Source organism: Neolamprologus brichardi, chromosome 14 (genome assembly GCF_056152115.1).
Source record: "Neolamprologus brichardi isolate AB-2024 chromosome 14, ASM5615211v1, whole genome shotgun sequence".
Taxonomy (NCBI): Eukaryota; Metazoa; Chordata; class Actinopteri; order Cichliformes; family Cichlidae; genus Neolamprologus; species Neolamprologus brichardi.
This window is the reverse complement of record NC_142117.1, coordinates 19,442,621-19,464,269: the sequence shown is the minus strand read 5'-3', so window position 1 is coordinate 19,464,269 and position 21,649 is coordinate 19,442,621. Positions and strand designations below refer to the sequence as shown.

Below are 21,649 nucleotides of genomic sequence, written 5' to 3'. Positions count from 1 at the left end.
GTTATTTTAACACAGAGCAGCTATTTTTTTTAATCTTTTTTTTTTTTTAATTTATTTAAGAGAACAGCAGTTATTGGGAATACAAACCATGATGCAGTCATGCCAAAGTGGTGTTGTGTTTACAAAATACACACAAAAAGAGATTTATCAGACAGTTTGGTTTTAGATAATTGCAGCAAACCTCCTGCCTGTGCCAGCATACACCAAACATATGTTTAATATTTATACATAAATATATACAGTTTACAGTATTATGTACTTACAAGAATTTATAATATGACGCCCTTCATTGTGTGATCTATCTGGGCCTGTGTTAAAAAGTTAACCTATTAATTGCTAACAACAGAATTCATGGTTTCATCAGTTACAGTGACTCGTCCAGATCCTGAAGCAGCAAAGCAGCCCCAGACCATTACACTACCACAAACCACCAGGTTTGACTGTTGGTTCTTTTTTTATGTGTTGTGTTAGTTTTGCACCAGATCAAACCTTTTAAAAAGTTCAGCTTTTGTCTCATCAGTCCACAGAACATGCTCCGAAAAGTCTTGGGGATCGTTGAGATGTTCTTTGGTAAATGTGAGACGACCCTTTGTCATAACATCTCATATTTCCACCACACAGACAGCTTTTTCTGATGTGTGATGAATCCCTCGATGTTCCTGGGCATTTCGCTCGACTCGCACGTGTTTCTAAAAGGGTCTTTGGCCTCAAGAAACTTTTCTGAGCCTTTTGCATCCCACACGAAAAGTTTGGGAAGTTTGGGAAAGGTGGGGTTTGTTTTTTGTGACATCCTGGATGAGTCATTGGTATGTCGACCACTCCTTCAACGTTTTACAGCTGTGGATGACGTATCTCTGTGTTAGTCCAAATGCCCTTTCTAGACTGATAGATGTCAGTGACTATGTTTTCTGAAGTTTCTTTGCTTTTTAAGATCTTTTAGCCTTCTTCACTTTGTCAGACAGGTTCTGTTTAAGTGATTTCTTAATTCAAAAGGTCTGGTAGTAATCAGGGCTGGTAAATTCATGATTTAACAAGGGGGGAATTACTATTTCTCACAGGGTCATGTATATTTGGATAGCTGTTTTCCCTCAATAAATGAAATTGTTAATTAAAAGCTGCATTTTGTATTGACTCAGATTATCTTTGTCCAGAATCATATAATAATCTTAAGGCCATGTAACATTTGGTGTGTCTTGAGGAAACCAGCTGAATGGCATCCTGTCAAAGGGACATTGCTTTAGCTGGCCGCTAGGATCTTCCCAGGACCTGATTGGCTCATCCACATCGACTGTGACATCTGAAATGTAGTACACACCTACAGACCCATCCCCAAAGCCCACAAACACACAGTGCTGCTCACAAATAACCAGAGCTAGTGGATTCTTAGATAGATGCACAGCTCCTAATCTCTCCCCATCTGAAAGTCGCGTGACTTGGAGGATGGGCCTCGCATGCAGGTAGCAGTCACAGCTGTCCTCCAGCCCGGAGGGCGTGGTTATGTAAGCAACATAGTGTCCAGTTTTGTCCAGGCAGGCTTTAATGACAGGACCCTCGACTTTGAATGAGCACAGTGTGACTCGAGACAGATTTAAGAGGTTAATTGCGCCGCTGTCAATGGACAGCAGTGCGTAGCTGCCATTGGAGGACATTTGGAAGTCCTCAGGCTGACAGTGAAACATGTGTGGCAGCTGAAAGTGCCAGCACACAGTCTCCTCTGCCACCTTCCACGTGTACACTGTCCCCGAGGCCGCCATCACAACCACAAATTCTGGGTGCTGTGAAAGAGTTTGGAAAGCGACAACCTCCTCAGAGCTTTCCACACAGGAGAAACGCTTGCTAATCGAGCCAGACCACAGACTGGCAGCCAGCAGGTCTCCATGGCAACAGCCGAGCAGGTAGGTGCTCTCAGGTGAAACCTGAGCATCAGATAGGTATGGGTGGATGCTGCACACGATATTTCCTTGTGCAATCTTGAAAACCCGCGAGAGGCCTCGCTCAGAAATGCTCACTCCAAAGTTGTTATTAGGGGTGATCAGGATGTCTCTAGCTCTGCTGCCACCGATGCGGAGGATATTTTCACCTGTTTCCGTCCGCCACACATAAATATCCCCAGCCGAGAGTGACACCAGGTGGATGCCGTTTGGGGAAAGCTGCAGTTTTTCCACAGGCCCAGTATGCAGGAAGTTAACATGTGGAAGTCCCGTGTCTAGACTCCACTTCCACACCTTCTCCGACCCATCTCTGGTGTAGAACCACAAGCCTGTTTGCTCCACCACCACCTCCTTCACTCCACCGCCCATTTTCTGTGCACTTCCTGCAGCATCAATCATCTCGGAGTCCCACACTGTCAGGCAGCCATCGTGACTGACACAAATTACATCTGAGGCCATTTTGAGGAGTGTGTGTGGCTGCTTGTTCGTTTCTAAGGAGAGCACACACTCCCCACTGCTGACCCTCCACACCAAGATAAAGGTGCAGGTGTCTAACAAAGCCAGGAAAAGATGGCCATCCTGGGAGAGCACAGCTTGAGTGAAGGCTCTTCCCTGTGGAGCCAAGAACTGGTCCCACAGCTCCCAGTTACAAGTATCCCACAGTAAAGCCTGGTGGGCTTGACACATCAAAAGAGTATTGATTTCACTGAAATAATCTGTACTGAGTATGTTAGTAGAGTAACCCTGAGTGAAACTTTCTTTCACAAGTCTGGGTGGTTGTGTATTGGCTGCCACATCCCATAAAGATACACTTCCAGTCCTATCAACACATGCCATTTCCCTCTTGTCTTCCTGGAGGATGATCAGCGTAACAGCACTGTGGTTCGAGTTTGAGCAGGTGCTAAGCAGACTGCTGGATTTCATGTCAAATACGGACACTGTGCCTTCCTCCTGGCCACAGTACATGAAAAACCCATCAGAGGAGAACACTGAACAGGTCACAGGGCTCTGACACTGGAAATGAGTTAGGGTTTCACTGGAGATGTCAAACACACTCACAAAGCTCTCATCTTTCCACCACACGGACAGCGTTTTCTGATGTGCGACGAATCCCTCGATGTTGCTGGGTGTTTCGCTCGACTCGCACGTGTTTTTAAAAGGGTCTTTGACCTCGAGAAACTTTTCTGGGCCTTCCACATCCCACACGAAAAGCTTGCTGCAGCTTGTGGAAAGCAGGAGGAACGGACCGCTGCTCTTCACGCCTGCAAACTTTAACTCTGTCTGCTCGCATCTGAGTGACAGTTTGGCTACATCATATCCACACCCTTTCCAAATCCAAGCAGAGCCGTCATCTGTGATCTCGGCAACAACCCCACACTTTGTACCGGCGATTTCTCTGACACAAACGCCCTTACTTATGTCATCGTACTTTAAGTACTGAATGTGGGGAACACAGGAAGGACTGGGGCAAAGCACTATTCCTAATCCACTTCTTCTCCCTTCCTTGATTTCCCTGAGATAACCCTCAAGAGCAGGAAAGACCTCCAAATAGGGGAGGAGGTTTGTCTCCATCACTGAGGGCAGCTGCAGAGGTGAGCTCTGCAGGAAGCAAGCAGAAGACTTCAATGTGCTTGCTAGTAGCAGTCTTTCTCTTACAAACTTAACCTGAGATGACTCCTCTTCAGCCTCCAACATAGCTAGCAGATCTCCAAGAAGACCAGCTCGAACCATAGCCTGGTGAAACCCAAATGACAGCAACAGCACGCACTTAAACTCCTTCCACCTGCCACTCTGCTGCAGGTGATACGGCAGTTCTACGATTTTTCTCACATTCACCCGACCACCACCTTTGATTGAAGTGAATACAAATGGCTGGCTGGGTTGCCGAGTGTCTGTGTGTGTTTTTAAGGCTGCATCCTTGTTTACGCCTGACGTCTGTCCACTAAAATAGTCGGCCATCTCAGAATGAAGCCTTCTTCTTAGATCAGGAGCGTCTAAATACCTTTTCGCCACGACCAACTTGAAATGCCTGCTCACCCAGAACAAAACCAGGGAACCTGCAACTTTCCGTTGGATAAGAAAGCTCTTTAAATCCAAAAGAAGTCTCTCCACATCGACTTGTGGGACTGTCATCTTAAAAGAAGAGCCTATGTGCGGCAAATCTTCCTTAATGGACAGCAGATCGGCGAGCTCAGCCTCGGTGAGCCCAGACCTGGAGACGGTGAGGTAAGAGACGGCGCGAGCCACGATGGAAGAGAAATGTTTCTGCTCAAGGTGATCCAGGAGCGCAGAAATAGATGAATGAACGCCATCGGGGAGAGATGACTCAGTCACATCGGAATCTGAAGACAAGGAGAGAAGAGGAGAATTATTTAAAAGGCCAAGTGGTGCTATCCTGTTACGATTTTTGGGGGGGTATTTCAAAAAATTTATCTTGTGAAGACAAAAGTGCTCTGATCTAAATAGTTTCATTATTATTCAAAAACAAATCTATGAAAAACACACAGCCATGTGGAAAAGAGCACTTTCATGGGACTCTATGCAGTTTTGTGACAAACTAAGTACACCCCATGATTCAGCAGCTTGAAAAAACACCTTTAACAGCAACAGCTTGAAGTGTGACTTTATCAGCGTCTCACGTCGCGAGGTGTGTGCATGCAGGAATCAAGCACAGAATGGCAGTGGCAACCTGGTCGACCGCATCCTGTCCGCATATCCTCCGATGCACTGTGAGATACATCGTGTAGTTTGATGACTTGCAGGAGTTGTGAATGAATTTCTGCCTGCTTTTTCTTGAGAATGGTGCTTCCGTTCATTGAGGTTTGTGGGCATTCATTTACGCACAGCTCTCTTAAGATCCCGCTACAGCATTTCAGTCAGGTTGAGGACGTTGACTGGGCTGTTTGCAAGACCTCTATTCTTTTCTTTTTCAGCCATTCTGTTGTAGATTTGGTGCTACATGATAATTATTGTCCTGCAACATAAGTATTTAATATACAGAGGAATTCATGGTCAAATCAGTCAATGTGCCCAGGTCCTGTTTCTGCTAAACAAGCCCAAATTATTATCACACCTCCACCACTGTGCTTGTTCCAGAAGTCTTGTGGTTTGTTCAGATGTAACTTTGCAAACCTAAGTTTTGCTGTCTTTGTAGAGAGAACAGGCTTTCTCCTGGTAACCCTTCCAAGCTAACCATATTTGTTCGGTCTGTTTCTAACTGTACTGTACATTTAACATGCTAACTGAGACCCGAGAGTCTGAGATGTACCTCGTGTACCTTGTTTTTTTGGTTTGTTTGTTTTTGCAGTTTCCCACTTCTGTTGCGATTGTAGCATTGTGTTAAGACTCCAGACCAGCAAACTGCCAAAACTTTTATAGAAGTGTTCACACTTGCTGATGATCAGTTAATCAGTGTATTTGCTTAGCAGCGTCTGGCTATTCCTGTGAAGCAATAAGGGTGTACTTAGTTATAACGCTCTTTTTCACATGACTATAAGTGACCCACATCACATGTGGGTTTAGTCTTTGTGTGGCATTTGTAGCTCTGAAAACAAGACTTATTCCTTTGAGAAACTGTATTTCCGTTTACTCTATTAGTAATACCAGAGCGCCAGAGCGAGGTGTGTGCATGAAGGAGGCGAGCATAGAGCGGCAGACAACAGCGAGCGATAGCCTGGTTGACCAGAGCTTGTTGTCCAGACGTCACCCTCCTTCTTGAACCTTTCAGCAGAGACGCCAGCATCTGTACGCTCTGTTTCCTGTCCACCAGTCCCAACTGTATACACAACCTTCCTGTACACATGTCCTCTGACACACTCTGAGAGGCATAGTGTAGTTTTATGGCTTGCAGGAAGTGTGCTCGATTGGAGGAAGCTGTGACGATGAGTTTGACAGCGGGAGGAAGGGGCCTGGGAAGGCTCTCAATGATTTGAAGACCAGTGTTGTTTTTGAGTTGATCTAATCCATCAAGAATAAGGACAAGAGGCTTTTCAGTTGAAGGCAGGTGGCTGATGAGGGATGAGAGGTGTTCTTTAAGTTCAGACAGACAAGCGTCGGGTTTTATGTCGCCAAAATCCAGCTGTCTTTGATCTGGATGTTGAGCGGTACTCCAGCTTTGCTTGCAGTCAGAAACATGCTCTTTGGTGCCACGCTCATGCTGGGAATCCAAAACAGATGTTTGGCTACAGCTGGATGTGACCTCTCTGGGGTCGGTGGTACTGCCAGGATCATCCAGGTCACTGCAGTGGCTAGCATCCTGCTTAGAGAAGGAGTCAGTGAGATATCTGCAGGCTATCTGATAACACAAGCTTGACAGCAGATGCTTTGGTGAAGCATTAATTGATAGGTTGCAGAAAAAACTGATCACCACAGGATCGCTGTCTGCAAGCCAGTGCTTCATCTGTGGACAGAGAGAGATAGCTTTAAGCGTCAGTGAAACATATGCACACAAAAGGCACAAATTCTTATTACAAATTTGAAGCAGGTATATACACGATGCCTGCTTCAAATTTCCCTTTGGTCCACCTACCTGCTGAGTGCAGTGTGCTAGCAGGACCGTCTTTCCTGTACACGGGCCTCCGGTCACTACCAGAGGGAACTGATGGTAGCTCTGCTTCACATAGGCTCTGACCTGCAACCAATAAGAGCAGAGCTATGCTGCAGGTGTATAAATAAGAAAAAAATGAATTATACAAACATGTCATGTTTTAATATTTCTAACTGCACACAGAACAAAAGTGCCTGTATTTTCAATGTAAATATTATATTTTAGTCTGTAAAGGCTAAAACCATCCTGACCTTTTCCTCCTCGGGCTGAATGACGTCATAAAACCGACTGAGGATGTCACACAGCTGCTCCTGTTCGGCCTGCTCTCGGGATAAAGCGTCACCGAGGGGAGAAGGTTCTGCGCTTTGAGAAACGTTCAGACCGTCAGTCATCTGCACAAGGTCACAGTACACCTGCTGGCACAGAGAATCAGCATAGCCCCGCCTCCTAGCTGATGTGTAACCATGGCGGCGGTCGCACTCTGTGGTGATGGTGTAGACTAGAAGTTGGCGGGAAGTGACGAGATGAGGGAGGAAGCACTCACAGAGCTCTGACAGTAACTTTTCGTTAGTGGGTGATGAACTCAGAGTGGCATCCTGGAAATAAAAAAGTGGGAACTTTTCACAGTGGACTTAAATAAAAAGGGTACAAATTTTGAATTCTACATATCACTTTAGTAAAATGAAGTTTCAAGAGTGGTCAGAAAGATTAAATTTTATTTTAGTTCATCCTTTTCCTGACGTCTCCCATAATTAAACATGGTGTGGCGGGGCGTGGTCTGCAAATGCTTATTCAGCATGAGGACTAGATGTTACAATCGCTCATAATGCATTGCTTCAAATGGAGAAAGTCTTGAGGGATGGCTGTTATGAGGAAAGGCAGCCCAGAAACTTTACCAGTGGGACACATCGTTGTATGCCTCAACTTTACAAGGTCTAAAAGTCTGTGCTGACTGCTATAAGGTTGTTGTTGTTGGAGCGTATGTTCGGCCTGCGACTGGAAAGCCGCAGCCATGTGATCGTGTACAGCAACCGCGTCAATAAAGATGGTGAAAAGCATGGAAACGTGGTCGGGTCTATTGTGCATCTACTACACATGGCTTTTACCTCCAACTTTGACTGTAGTTGTATTTTCACAGGTCCCTTTTGTCTCTCTGCTTTTGCATTGATGATCTTGTGGACATAGACCAAGCAGCGTCTGGCGATGTCTCTCTCAGGACAGCTTTCCAGAGCATAACGCAGATCTGCATCGAGGGCTGGAGACAAGTGGTAAAGCAAATGTTTATTTACACAACAAAAATTCCATCCAACAGGAGATATTCCAAGGCACAGACGCAGGCTGCCCATGACACTAACAACAGTAGATCACAACAAATGACTTGACACACACACACACACAGCTATGTGGGGTATTTCACCTGATCTGTAGAAGATTTTGGCTCTCTCTGGGGTCATGCTGCCACTTTGGACACACAGACTCACAGCTGCCTGAAACAGCTTCCTCAGTTCTTCCTCTTTAGTCTTGGTTTTGCTTTCCTCCTTCACCTTATTTCTTTTCTGCTGCGGAGGGAAAATATCCAGTTTATTAAAGCATATTAAATATAAAACGTCCTCACATACACTATAAACACAATTTACTTGATTTAAGGACAGAATGTGTGATTCGATGGGATGTTTCTAAAACCTCAATAAGATTTTAAATGATGCATAACACAAGTTGAAATCGCATTACTTTATATTATATAACATTGTAGTTCATAATTAAAAATAAAGTCATAAAATTATACCATCTACTGTAATTACCAGAGAATAGCTGCGTCTGTGCGGAGCTCTCAGGCAGTAGGTCGTAGGGATGGTGTTCTCGTCCCTCTGATAGACTTTCTCCAGCTCCTGTGTACTGACACCGGCCTCCTGACACTGCTGGAGCAGCAACTGCAGCTCTGACACCTCCACCTGAGCGGGCAGACGGGCTGTGCCATACTGATGTCCTACCAGAGCCTGCAGCACCACCGTGTGGTCACAAGAGGAACAACAGCACGGGGAACTATTGTTTAGTATTAACGATTTATTGAGCTAAAGGACCTTGTTTTGTTGTATTAAGCACATCTGTAAGAAAAGTAAGCTGTGTGTGTATGTGTGTCTTTATTACTATTTTTTTTTGTTTGATTACTAGACAGAACATCTGCTTAAGAGACAACTGTGTGATGCTACAAGTGTGATTTTGTGTCTTTTACTTATATTGGAAACTGTTTCTATTATTTTGTCCATTTGTTGACACGGCTCAATGACAGAACTGTTCTGCAGCCGTGATGACAACTTTAATTTAAAAAGAAGAACAAACATAGCACAGTATAGATGACTTTGCAAAGTCCAGCATACTCCAGAAAGGGTGAAAAGCTTTTAAAGTTCATAATACTAAAAACTGATAAAATTCAACAATAAAACTTTGACTACAACTCATGAATCAACATGGCAAGGTGCTGATGTCCTGTATTGCATGTCATCACCCATTGTGCTGAGAAGTAAGGGTCAGTGGACTTCTGAGATCCTGTTGGTTTACACTTGAGATTCTACCCAAGGACTTTATTTACCAGTAAAAAAGGTCCAGCTGAGCTTCCTCTGCATTCGTGTATCATCTGATGCCTGGTGTCTTCATCTGGCCAGCGACTGGGATCACTGGATTCAAACGGGTCTATCACCTGCCGACAGAAACACACTCAAGAGTTAAAAAATGTGGAGTGGAAATAAAAAATTAAGAAAGCTGAGCCCAGATCCAGTGAGAGCAAGCGTCTAAGGTGGGGTGAGGCATCACGTTCTTTATTCTGTCTGCTGATTGTACACACCACAGTGTGCTGACTGAACTGTCCCAATGTTTATTTAATACACATGAACGAAAACCAACACAGACAGTCGCCTCACAGCTGCTCATTCTCTTTGTTGTCAGATATAATTAAGGCACGTTATTGACTGCATCTTTACAGGGGTGGCCTCAGGGAAAACGGTGGAAGACTAAAAGTACAAATACCTGCAAGCAGCTAAAATGCTACTGCTGTCATCCCCCGTCGCTGGTGACATTACGCATGGGTGTCTTTGTGATGGACCACACGGAATATTAATGAGACTTTACTTTTATAGCTTTAAGATTTTGTGTTTTCTATCTCGTTTCTCTAATAAAGAGATGCACATTTCAAGGATCTTTCTATAAAGAGTAAAAAAGAAAACCTTTAATTTAATTACAAACAACCTTAAAGCAAAGCAGTTTACAATGTGTCCTCCAGTGGACCCTATCTAGTTCTCTTCCCAGCACTAAAAGTCATTAGTGTGAGCATTTATGCCATTAAAGTAATCTCGTTTTAATGTATAAAGCAACAGTGCCCACATCCTTCCTTAGCCTGTTTATGGCTTTAAAAGAACAGAAAGAATTCCCAAGAAAAACACAACTCACACGCACACGCACATCTACTGTTTCACTGACAATGTTTTCGATGCAACAGGAAGGTTTTAAAAAAGTAAAGTGTGTGCTCACCCTGACATCCAGTCCCAGCGAGTGTCTGCAGTGCTCTCTGAATCTGGGGAACACACTGTCCCTCAGAGCTCTACGCTCCACCACGCTGTCTGTACACAACACAAACAGGATGCACCTTAACAAGAACTCAAATGACACAAGAAAACATGATACAATCTAACATGCATATTTTTTAAAAACACACCTAATTACAGCTGCCTTTCATATTAGGAATCATTGCCTACCTTCTGGGTTGGAGCACAGGTAGATTTTCACACAAGATGTGCTGAAGCCAGAATCCAAAGGGGATTTTCCTCCGGTGTGCATGCCTGATAAACAGCTGCTGTTCAAATAAGAAAACATAAGGAGGGAAAACTCCTGGCAGGAACTTATCGCGCGTCCCAAACGGAGAGCAGCTCTGTGTCGTCTCTGCTGCTGTGTCTCATGTTCCTGCAGCTCCGCTCAGGAAGTTTGGCCTCGGGTGCTGTGGAGCGTGTTATCATGATCACACCCACTTTTGGTCAAACATCCACACAAACACGCTCAGTCTGAAAAAATTGATGCGTGCAACTTTTCAACTTTTCCATATTTTTTATTAATTAACATTTGTACACAATAAATACAAACTTTGTTTTTTTGTTGTTGTTTTTGTACATCCAATAATAATATGCAGAAAGACTTTTGCACCTGTTCTCAATATTGTCACCATGGCAACAGTCTAATAAAGAGAGAGGCCAGTTGTTCCACCACATCGTTAATAATAACGGCAGCTGTGCTGCTCTGAATCCACATAAGGAAAAATAAAGTGTCATTTAAAACATAAAAACCATACCAAATAATTAAACACTGTCGCGGACCAAAGGGACTGTTAAAGATGGGAAACGATCCGTCTTCAAAGTGGCAACTGGCAATGAAATGTCATCAATTTTATATATGACAGACTGACTGAGTAAGTATAACGGGAATGTTTGGGGATGCTGAAAAACCATAAACTTCAAAACAAGTTCGAAAACCAGTAAAAATCAGATCTCAGAGAGATCAAGGACAGGCTGCTGTTCCAAGTCGCCTTGACCACACTGTCACAAGTCAATGCTAGTCCGTACAACAGCAGAAGAGCAGAGGGTCGTATCTAAAAATGCAACTAATTCCAGCATGCTTAAGTTTGCTAGGATGAATGCTACACAAAATGTTGTGGTTTCACTTCTTACTTCTCCTTTTGGAAATCACCTCCACCGTGCAACGGGAAAACAATCGATTTGCTTCCAGATTAAGACTTTTCTTACAGGAGACCTGAAGATGTGCTCCAGTGCAACACTACATAGTAATGCTAGAGTTTTAAATGTAATATTAATCTCCATTACCCACAGTTCTTCTTTTGTTTTTGTTTTGCAGTAGGGATGTTATCTGAGACAAAGAAAGAGGATTACTGCCTGAATGTTCAGTTTTGTCTCCTGCTGACAATTTGGACAATACTTTACTTTGCAATTTATTCCGTGCAAACGCTCTCCAAACTTGTTCATTTGCAGTGAGGAACTGGGACATATCTTCAGAGTCAAACACAGATTAGATTAAAATTCCTCCTCTCTCTCTTATAAACAATCACACTCATAAACACCCAGGCCTATTTCGAGACCAAAAAAAGAAAATGATTCATTCAAACGCATCGGTTTCTGTAATTTTTGTTTGTTTTGTTCTTATAAATGAAGGAGGACAGCGAATTTCACTGTCCACAGTCGTCTCTCCACCTCTTTGGAAGAGCTGGGAGAGTGGAGATCTTTTTTTGTGTTTGTTTTGTTTTTTAAGCATCAGTCACACTGAAACAAAAAAAGTCCATAGGATCAGCTTAAAAACAACAACTCTGAATCATTGTAACTACAAGGATTCATCAGAGTCTTTGCCACCCGTGCCGATGCTATATGAGGGTACTGCTACTTTCCAAGTAAGGTAGAAATTAATAAAAGTGCTACGCTGCCCTTCAGGCAAGGAGTTTCAAAGGCTTTAGGGCCATGTAAAGGTAAATGGGGGCATTTATTTACTTTGAGTAAAAAAAAAACACACACACAAAAGATTTGTACTTAGCTCCATTTGAATGTCATTTGCTAGTTCTGTCCATTTAGTTAGATTTTTTTTCTTTACACACCTCTTTCTGTTTCTAGCATTAGGACACAAGATGTGGTGGCTTTGCTTGACAAGACGAGAGAAAAATTATACCTGCAAATGTAATGAGCGTCAAGTAAACGTGCGTCTTAGTTGAACTGAACAGTGAACAAATCGGCATGAGAGGGATGAAAGCTATACAGTTCTGTGCTAATAAGAAGTCCCGGCCACAAATACTTTCCTGTGTCTACATCATCTGAAATAAAACTTTTCTTTGTTGCCACATAGTGAATACCAACAATTTGAGTGCCTTTAAAAGCACCAGCAGCGCATCTCTGAACCAATCAGTGATACAGACATACGGCGCACAGAATGAGAGAAGATATAGCAACGCGTATGTCGTATAATGTATCTGCATGTGTGTATGTATGTATATGATAGTCACTGATTCACACTGACTGCCAATGGACAGAATCGTCTTTAGAGGAAAGAGGGAGAGACGTAAAGGAGGGACGGGAAGAGAGGTGATGCTAAGAGCAGAGGGAAGGATCCAGCCTCCTTTATCTCTCGTTTTCTTTCATCCTCTCCCTCCTTTGAGCTCTCCTTCCTGCTGTATTTACAATGCCCTTTCAGTATAAGATGAAGATAAAACTTCCACTACATATCAGACATGGTATTCCATTCAGCTGAGTTAGTCTATATGAAATGCTGAGCATAACATTCCTATGACGACAGTAATGTACTGTACTATTACACATTAAATACGTATGATGATAATGACTATATATGGCGAGGGAAGGCCCAAGGAGAGGGACGCTGCGTCCACGCACACCGCTCAATGTCTCTGGTCGTTCACTTCGTTCTCCACTGCTCTCCAAAAACGTGACAGACTTGGCATGTTTTTACTTACATTTCAGCCAGCTTTCTTTGGATAGGCCCACAACACTCACAAAAGGTAAGGAAAAGGTATCAGATAAGAATCAGACTTTTTTAAAAACAAAAACTAAAGCAAAACTAATGCCCCCGGGAATACAGTAGCAAAAAGCAGATTGTTTATTTCCATCTGCACTGAATTAGATTGGGCTCCCTTCTTTGGGCCAAAGCAACATCTGTACATGACGCTGCAAGCAACACTGACCATTGATTAAATCACACACACAGCATGAAAAGCATGAGCTGGGTTGCAAAGTGGCTTGCAGATGTGTGATAACTGTAAAGAGGCTAAAGCAACGTAAATATTGCATCCAGTATGATATCTGCCAACTAGATCCATACTAAGTTATCAGCTGTTCATGTGGGCTGCCATTTAAGTCAGCTTCTGCCTTTAGGGGTCACCACAATCAATCATCTGCCTCCATCCCACCCTAATTTTATAGTTATAGTGTATTGAGTTTTATGTTTGGTTTGTCTGATAACCTTTTACTACATTTTGTCAGTTCTTGGGGCTTCAAAACTTTTCTCATGCTTCATGATTATTTATTGGGAAGAGAAAACATCTAAATATTGACTCTGATCTGCCTCTGCAGAAAGATAAATGGTCTTATGGAAAGCTTGACAACAGAAAACTTGCCAAATCCGTCATCTGTCACAAATAGCTTTTTCCCATCCTCCTCCTCTCCTGGCATTCTTCCTCTGCTTCACCGTGGTGTGATTTGCTGCCCAATGAGGTGAGGTTTTAAGGCAAGAATGAAAGGACGGGGTAGGGTGAAAGGATCGGGGGGGTGTGGGCTACTGCTGCACTTCATTAGGAAGCTAATACAGAGATTATTACATCGGATAGTCTGCCTTTGTCCCCTCTCTCTGCTCTCCTCCTCCTTAGCTCAAAGGGAGAAGATACGGAGCTGCCAGGAGTTCAGGAGATTGGGGGAGGGGTCAGCGTGGTTCAGTTCAGTTTACTTCACATCACTTTATTTAACTTCACTTCAGTTCCCAAGCCTGTAGGATACATCTGCCTTTCATCTGTTTTCATTTCTGTTTGTGCGCCTATAACCGGCTGTCAGTTTGTTTGTCTGTCACACCAGCGTGATCTCCACCTCCTCCGTCTTGTCGCTCTTCTCCTGCTGTCGGCGGGGGTGCTGCTTGGGTGGAGGAGGAGCGGCTCGCACCTGCAGCGAAGAAAGAAAACACATTAAATACAAGAGTAAGGAAAAGAAAGAAGCCAAAGTGAGAAAAACTGATGTCAAGGCGATAACGGGGACGACCTACTTTTCTTAATTTGACAAACAGTTAAATGTTCACTTCCTGCTGCGAGACACAAATGTGTTATCAACGAACAGGAAAAGTGGGGAATTGTCTGCTTTTAGACTCTAACAAAAACACTGTGTTTTCAACCTATTGTTGGGATCTGTAGGTCACACAGTTTAACGAACACTTAAGTGTCCTTCACATGTCATCAGAGCACAGCGTGCCAAACCGTCTTCGAAAAACTGACGGTTGCTTATATGTCATACATTCATCTGCTGATTATTTTCTTCATTAGTTTCTTTAAGTCCCTGTGAAATCCTGTGCTGTGACATACACTGTAATCTAATTACACGTCACGCTGATGCGGCCCGCAGTGAACGTTTATTTCTTGCTTCTCTTCTTTTTCTGATGCATTTTTTTAATCGAGAAGAAGAGTTGAAGAGAGAAACCTCACCGCCGACTAGTGTTTCAGTGGCAAAATTATAAAGTAACACAGGCACAACATCACAAGTGTAAATGCTAGCAATGATGTCAGCCACTTGCAAAGGCTAAGCAGCAGGGTGGGGATGTGGGCCGGACCAGTGAAACTCCCGTTTCTACCAGAGTAAAGAAGTTCAACTACACTTTTAATCCAGGAGATGTCTTGAAAGATCTCTTTCAACAGATGTCTGTTGAAAGAAAAGGAAGTGCAGTTTACAGCCATACATGTCATTTTTTGTCTGTGATAAAGAAATGCTGTGTACCCTACCCTCTGAATGTTTTCATATATAGTGAAAAAGCATGGTCTTTTGTTTATCTATGGCTAAATTACTGTGTTGTAGTATGAATGACGATGAAGAGGTCTTTGTTGCTGGGAAAAGCCATAAAAACCCCCAGAAAGACCTTTGACCACTAAAATCTAATCCATTTGCAAATTTGGATGCATTCCCTCTGTGCTTTCCAGAGATGGGAGGAAATAAAAAGACAGCTCGAAAACATAACAACTCTAACACACACACACACACACACACACACACACACACACACACACACACACACACACTGTACACAAAAAAACACTTCTTGAGTAACACTGATACTGACAGGTCGTAGTTTGCCCGGGCCTCCTTCAGGAGTGAATCTTGGCGGCTGAGTCTTAGCAAATCCTGGAGATACTGGACTCCTGCCAGAGCTTTGATCTACAGAGTGAGCGAGACAAAATTTCAGATTAAAAGCCCCAATTACCTTCCTCAGAAACCTCACTTTTCGTTAAACATGGTTCTTGTTGTATTGGTTGTCTTACTGTGAGCTGACAGCGGTCCTTTGTGTGACGAGGCAGGCAGAGGAAGCTTGTGCTCCCCATTAAGAGCAGCGGAAGGGGAACGTGGCAGAGGAGGTGGGGTGGAAGTCTCGGGGCTGGTGAAGGGGCTGATGGGAGGCTGGTCGTACAGCGGAAGAGGTGGCAGAGAAGATGGCAGTTTCAAAGAAGGAGAGATCTACAGAGAGTGGTGGAAATAAAGAAAAGACAAAGTGGGCTACAACACAAAACTTGACCAGGATACTTTTTTTAACCATCATTCCCTCCATAGTACTTAAAAGATGTTGGGTTGCGTGTTATGTCTACAGGCTTATAGGAAGGGAGAGGCCATATCCTTCCTGCTGCTGAGCCTCTAATAGGGCAGCACTCAGTGGCACAGATAAGACCTCTTTTCTGTGATTGCAGTGCAGGTTTTTTATCAGAATGCTGCACAAACACGGCAGTTCTGATGCACTGTTTTTGAACTCTGACTTGCTGATAGATCAACTGGACAACAAGCAGGAAAGGAGGAAGGGATAGGGGTATGAACTGGCACAGTCGACTACACACAGTCTTTGGTATTTCTCCCCTGAGAAAACACTGATAAGACCAAATGTCTCATTCAGGTCTAGAGTAAGTCCTGTTACCTAAGATGACTTGTATGTTATCTGTGAGATTAATTCATGTGTGTACAGGTGTTACTGTACCTGTGTGTCACCTGCCCCTCCCGCGCTGGTCTCTCCATTCTCTGTAAGATCTTCTACCAACACGGAGGGGAAAACGCCCACCCGCCCGTTCAGCTCCCCCTCCCAGAAGCCATCGTCTGTCTGAGTGTCACGGCTCAACAAGCGGATCACAGCTCCCTCGGAAAAGGAGAGTTCCTCATCCGCCTGACCCTCGTAATCATAAAGTGCACGCACATACATCACTGCAGAGAGAAAGGACGATAGAGAGAGAGGGAGAAAAAACAATTATAAGTATACCGTCGGAACAATTATTCTCAGGGAAATGCAGTTTCTTGTCTGCAGGGCTCTTACTGTTATTAAGAAAATGGTATTCACCACTGGAGAGCACAAGATACACAAACAGCAGTGGATTTGCTCCTGAGCCTGGTCTAACTATTCAGGTACAGCAGATACAAAGTAATAAAAAGAAAAACGGATGAAGAGTAAGAGCAAGAGCACAGTAGGAGAAGATAAGGTTTTAAATAAGGCAGGTAAAGAAACATGCAAAGACTAAAAAATAACATAAAATAAAGAGTTTTATATAGCAAAAGTTACAACCACCCAGTTTCCTCTCCTTGTTTTTGTTGTCAGTGAAATGGTGCTTGACCAATACGAAATAACTAAGTTATGCATTGTTTGCATTGATGACCAGATAGGTACGGCCTGTACAAGTAACTCCAGCTCCTTTTTTAAGACTGTCTTGAATTTCAGCTCAAACTTTATGTCTACCAGTTTAATTTACTTTTAAATCAACTTGTGAATACTTTGGCTGGTTGATTACAACCCACAGGGCTTCAGAAATAAAACAGCAAAAGTTAACAGTTAACAGTCAGGTTAATGCTCCGCTCTTGTTCTCTTTTTGTTCTCTTTGAATATGAGATAGGATTTTTACAGAAGGCACTAGTTCTAGTTCATTGATATGCAGTACTGTGATTTATTAAAAGTGCAAACATACATGGAAATATAATATTTGATGGTCTTTGGAAAACCTCCAGAAAGCCTGAATAACTATTGCTCAAGACCACTTTAAAAATGATCTCCTTGGATGCAAAATATAAAGAAATGAAGCATTGCTCAAGACCCTTGTACAGTATTGTAAATGAACTGAAATGATTAGGGTCAAGGGTGTTTATTTAGAGCATCCCAGCAAGGTTCAGTGGGCAACCCCTACATTTCCCCTTTCCAATAATACCCTGCTTAGGGTACTCAGTGTACTCTACAGAAGCAGTAAAGAGAAAAATGCCTCAGTTAGTGGCCCACAATAACCTCATTATGGGTGAAAACTCATTTAAACGGGTACAACTAGAATTAACCTCTTTCCTTTAACTACTGCCATGAAGTTTAATTAATCCTTCACAGCAACTGTGCTTACAGGGTTACTTACTATTTGTGTCTCCATTTATGCAGCCCGAGTGCAGCTCTGGCTCTGTTGAGTTAGACGAAGTGTGTGACCGAGCATCGAGCGTAGCCAGAGACTGGAGCATGCTCAGCAGACTGTTGGAGGTCGGGAACTGCAGGTATTTCTCTGGGACATAGCCCACCTGACCTGCCTTATTGCGTGCCTGAGAAACAAACAAATAAACAACAACAACAACAAAAGAAGCCCCAAAAAGCATGTCAGTACAGACAGTAGCACAACAGAGCTGATTATATTATTCAACTGGCAAAAAAAATGCGATACACATCTACAGCACTTGACTGCGATTGGGTACCTTAACCCAGTCCTCCATGTCTCCGTCCTCAATGACCTCCAACATCTCCTGTTCATCGATAGTTAACTCATCTGGTTGGGAGGCCTGAGGAAGAGACACAGCGGGAGTTAAAGAAAGAAAAACAGATAAAGTGGGAAGGAGAGTAGAAGAGTATGAAAGGAGGAAAGGTCAGTTGATGTGAAAGGACAGAAAAAGGGAGTAGCCAGACCTTATAAACCAAACACTTCTCTATTAATGATTAGTTAATGAGGTATTTAAATGGCATACATATGTCAACAATAATACTGTGTGCTGCAGGTGTTTCCCTTCTAGTAGGCAGATATTTGATGCTGTGTGCATGCAGGTGTGTGTCACCCTGTAACTGTGTGCATGCTGCTTCACACCTTGTATGAATACAGGACTTTGCAGGTTAGCGGGTAGTTGCGAAGGGTCCCCGAAGGGCTGGAGCTGCTGTCGTCAAAAACCTCCATATTCTCCTCACACTCTTCACCCTCTTCACGCTCCAGGTCCACTGTGCCCTTTAACACACAAACATATCCACAATGAAAACCTCTGATAAGTACAAGGACAAACAAGAAAAGCTCCACTCACCTTTAAAGCTAATGATTAAAACACACGCCTATATTCAAGAGCAAAAACACAACAACAGCTGTTTAAATGCAAAACATTTAACATATTTTACATGATACCAGATGGTAAAATGCTCAGTATATTTATATTTTCTTTGATGTTTAGCTAAATTATTAATGTAAACCAGTTTTTAAAAAAAAGTCAAAGTGCTCACAACTCCTGCTGTCCAAGTGACGCCTAGTTAGGTATACTGTTATCTGTTTATTTCTACTGCTTCGAACTAACCTTGCAGCTCCCCAGCTGTGTTATGATCCCAGCTTCTCTTCTCACTTTCTACTATGCGTCCGATAACCAGCTGCGAGACTTGTCTATTTGCCACCTGTAGTATTTTTCCATCTGTACAGATAGTTCCTTACCTTTCTATCGCTCCTTCCTGTCTGAGTTTCTCTATCCTGCTCAGTGTGTGTACTGTAGCTTTTTTGACACAGGTGTACCAGGACTAATGTTTCAAATGAGCCAGCCACTCCCTCGTTTGTTCCATGTGAATTTCACTGGCTTACAGGGAAGTCATGTGATACAGCTGGTAGAAAGATCTATCACACACAGAAGGCTGACCTGACCAGTAACAATAGATGGGGAGAGAAAATTACATGTGTGTGTCTGTGTGTATATGTGTGTGTGTGTGTGTGTGTGTGTGTGCGTGTGTGTGCGTTCTCAGTTCATTGTGTTTAGTCATCAGATTTCTGTTGACACAGTAAACTCTATAACGGTGCACAACAAAACACGTATGTCTTTTGTACTTTAGTTAATCTCCAGAGTTTGACATATGATGCTGTAATAAAAAAAGAAACTGTTATCAAAACTATCTGAGGGAATGGGTAAGAAAATAGGGAATTGCCCATGTTGGCTAGCCTATGTTGGAAAAACACACACTGTGGCATGTTTTTGCACCTTGACATGGGTGTGTCATTAACACTATTCGTTTTAGGAGGAAGGCTTTCTGTTTTTACCCACTTGGTAACATGTTACCAAAGGCTTTTAATATGTTTTCTTTTTCTTTTTAAAGCTCTTGTATTGAATTTGTATCCAGTGTAATTTGGGCTTTAAAGTCTTGTATTTTGTATCAAGAGCCTAAACACATTTGTACACACGTCATTTATTTTTGCTGTACAAAGAGACTGGATTTAATGCTCTGATATTTACCTGATAATAATCTGTACTGGAAAATTGTCGTCCAATTAATTTCAGGAAATGGCTGCTAAGTATTTTAGATAATGTCACTCCTACGTTTTTTTCTTGGATCTGAGGATGCATGGCTGCTGCAATCTTGAGGTGTTTCTGGTCATTTTTCCTGTTGACCTGCTGACCTGAGCTGACCTCAGGGAGATGATGATGAATCAAAACATTGCTTTTGTTAAAAAATAATGTATAGACTTCTCTTCCTCCTTTTTTTGTTTTCCTGATTGTGAGCATACTTCCCTAGAAGAAATATAAACATGGACTTATGTTTGTGCTTCTTTAAAACTGTAACCTGCATATAAAAACGTTACATCTGCCGTGATGCTGTATATTGTTCAGCCATGATTTCTAAAATAAATAGAATAACAATAGCATTTACCATATGAATAAGTACTGACTATAATTAGCTTGGTAAACACACAGTAATAGTTAAACTGACAGTACTGGCCTTAATTTTTGCTGTTTTGTCCTGCTAACGCATGAAAAAGTGAGATCTGGGGAACATCAGTTTTATTAAAATGAATCTTGAGGGGCACATAAATGTGCACACCAACACAACATTCATGGCCATCCATTCAGCAGTTTGGATACAGTTCCCTAAAAACCACGCCATCCTAAGTGATGTGCTGCCATGAAGATGACTTCATTTTCAGGAAAATGTGTTACAGGATAAGCCAAAGGTTTACTGAGTGTGAGTGTGTTTCACCTAAACATCACGACACAGTCCTGTGATCCTTTCAATAGTTACTGACATGTCTGAACCACATAAAATAAACACTGCTGCGGTCTGTTAGTAATTGATAAGTCTCCATGTTAAATAATAAACCCCTGATGTAACACATCATTTATCACTATTACCTGGACAAGGGTAATTTCATTGTAAAGAGAAGGTGATTTCAAGCACAGCCATGTAGAACCTACGGCGTGGAGGCTTCAGTCAGGGCCACATTTCTTTAGTGGCTGCTTGTTTGTTGGTTCACATTAAGCTTATCCTCTTTGTTGATTTAAGAATACGCTGCTTAGCCCAGAGACCAGTTCCTTTTAATCCCTGAAGTAAAGGCCAGTATGTATTCCAGTAATAACCCTATAAAGTACCACAAAATATACATCTCAGTATATGTACCAATACAGCGGAGACACAGGCCAGTGCAAGATTTGACTGTTCCTGGAGGTAATAACTGCAAAAGTGTTATTGTAATGAAGGCAGTTGCTGTCTGAGAGGCCTGAGGTTTTTAAGGCTTGCAGTATTTCATTCAGATTAATAAACCTGAGTGGGATGAAGAAACAGCCGAGGAGAGAGCCTGCTCCCTACTCTCATTGTGTTTCTGTCACCTCCTGTGCAGATTATTACTCGCACTACATCAATCCTTTGTTCTTTCTTTGTTATCGGTCACTTCTGACTTTTCCTTCCCTTCTCTTACTGTCTCTTTTTCTTGCATCCTGTTAATAACAATGTCCCAGCTTTCTTTGCTGCTGTCAGTCTCCCCAGGCTCTCCAAATAAAATCTATGTCAGATTAACTGCTGTCATATGCCTGAATACTCAATGTGCCTCCTGGTCTGTTCTTTTAATGACATCTAAACCACACTGAGTTTTCAGCAAGCTCCTACAACAGACAAATCTTGTAAATAGGGCAAGAGAAGTTTTAAAATGCAGTCAAAAGAAGATAAATATTGTTCAAAATTTTGACCCTCCTGACTATCTTTAGTATAAAATATTTTGAGACATACACTCACTGGACACTATTAAGCACATCTTTCTTGTGGCTTTGACCCCTTTTGCCTTTATAACTGCTTTAATGCTTCATTGCATACATTCAACAAGGTGATTCCAGCACCTTGTTGAATTAATCAGAGATTTGGGTCC

The 21,649-nt window shown here is 42.6% G+C and overlaps 2 protein-coding genes across 3 annotated transcripts in view; both read right to left on the bottom strand.

Annotated features, from left to right (window-relative positions):
* Nucleotides 1-763: 763 nt before the first annotated feature.
* LOC102797091 (NACHT and WD repeat domain-containing protein 2) lies at nt 764-10,344 on the bottom strand. Its single transcript, XM_087851511.1, has 10 exons — nt 10,227-10,344; nt 10,003-10,091; nt 9,068-9,175; nt 8,280-8,474; nt 7,895-8,036; nt 7,584-7,732; nt 6,729-7,073; nt 6,460-6,561; nt 5,535-6,330; nt 764-4,273 (listed from the first exon to the last, which is right to left on the bottom strand). The coding sequence occupies exons 1-10, from the start codon at nt 10,342-10,344 to the stop codon at nt 1,167-1,169; spliced, it is 5,151 nt and encodes a 1,716-aa protein (XP_087707637.1). The 3' UTR covers nt 764-1,166.
* Nucleotides 10,345-10,552: 208 nt separating this feature from the next.
* fchsd2 (FCH and double SH3 domains 2) overlaps nt 10,553-21,649 on the bottom strand; it is a 67,768-nt gene continuing 56,671 nt past the window's right edge. For both annotated transcript variants that reach the window (XM_087850947.1, XM_087850948.1), the window contains 7 exons: nt 18,359-18,493; nt 17,976-18,059; nt 17,648-17,825; nt 16,246-16,466; nt 15,545-15,737; nt 15,346-15,440; nt 10,553-14,183 (listed from right to left, as the gene is read on the bottom strand). In XM_087850947.1, coding sequence (XP_087707073.1) covers nt 14,091-14,183; nt 15,346-15,440; nt 15,545-15,737; nt 16,246-16,466; nt 17,648-17,825; nt 17,976-18,059; nt 18,359-18,493 — 999 coding nt within the window. In that variant the 3' untranslated portion in view covers nt 10,553-14,090. The remainder of the gene's footprint in view (nt 14,184-15,345; nt 15,441-15,544; nt 15,738-16,245; nt 16,467-17,647; nt 17,826-17,975; nt 18,060-18,358; nt 18,494-21,649) is intronic.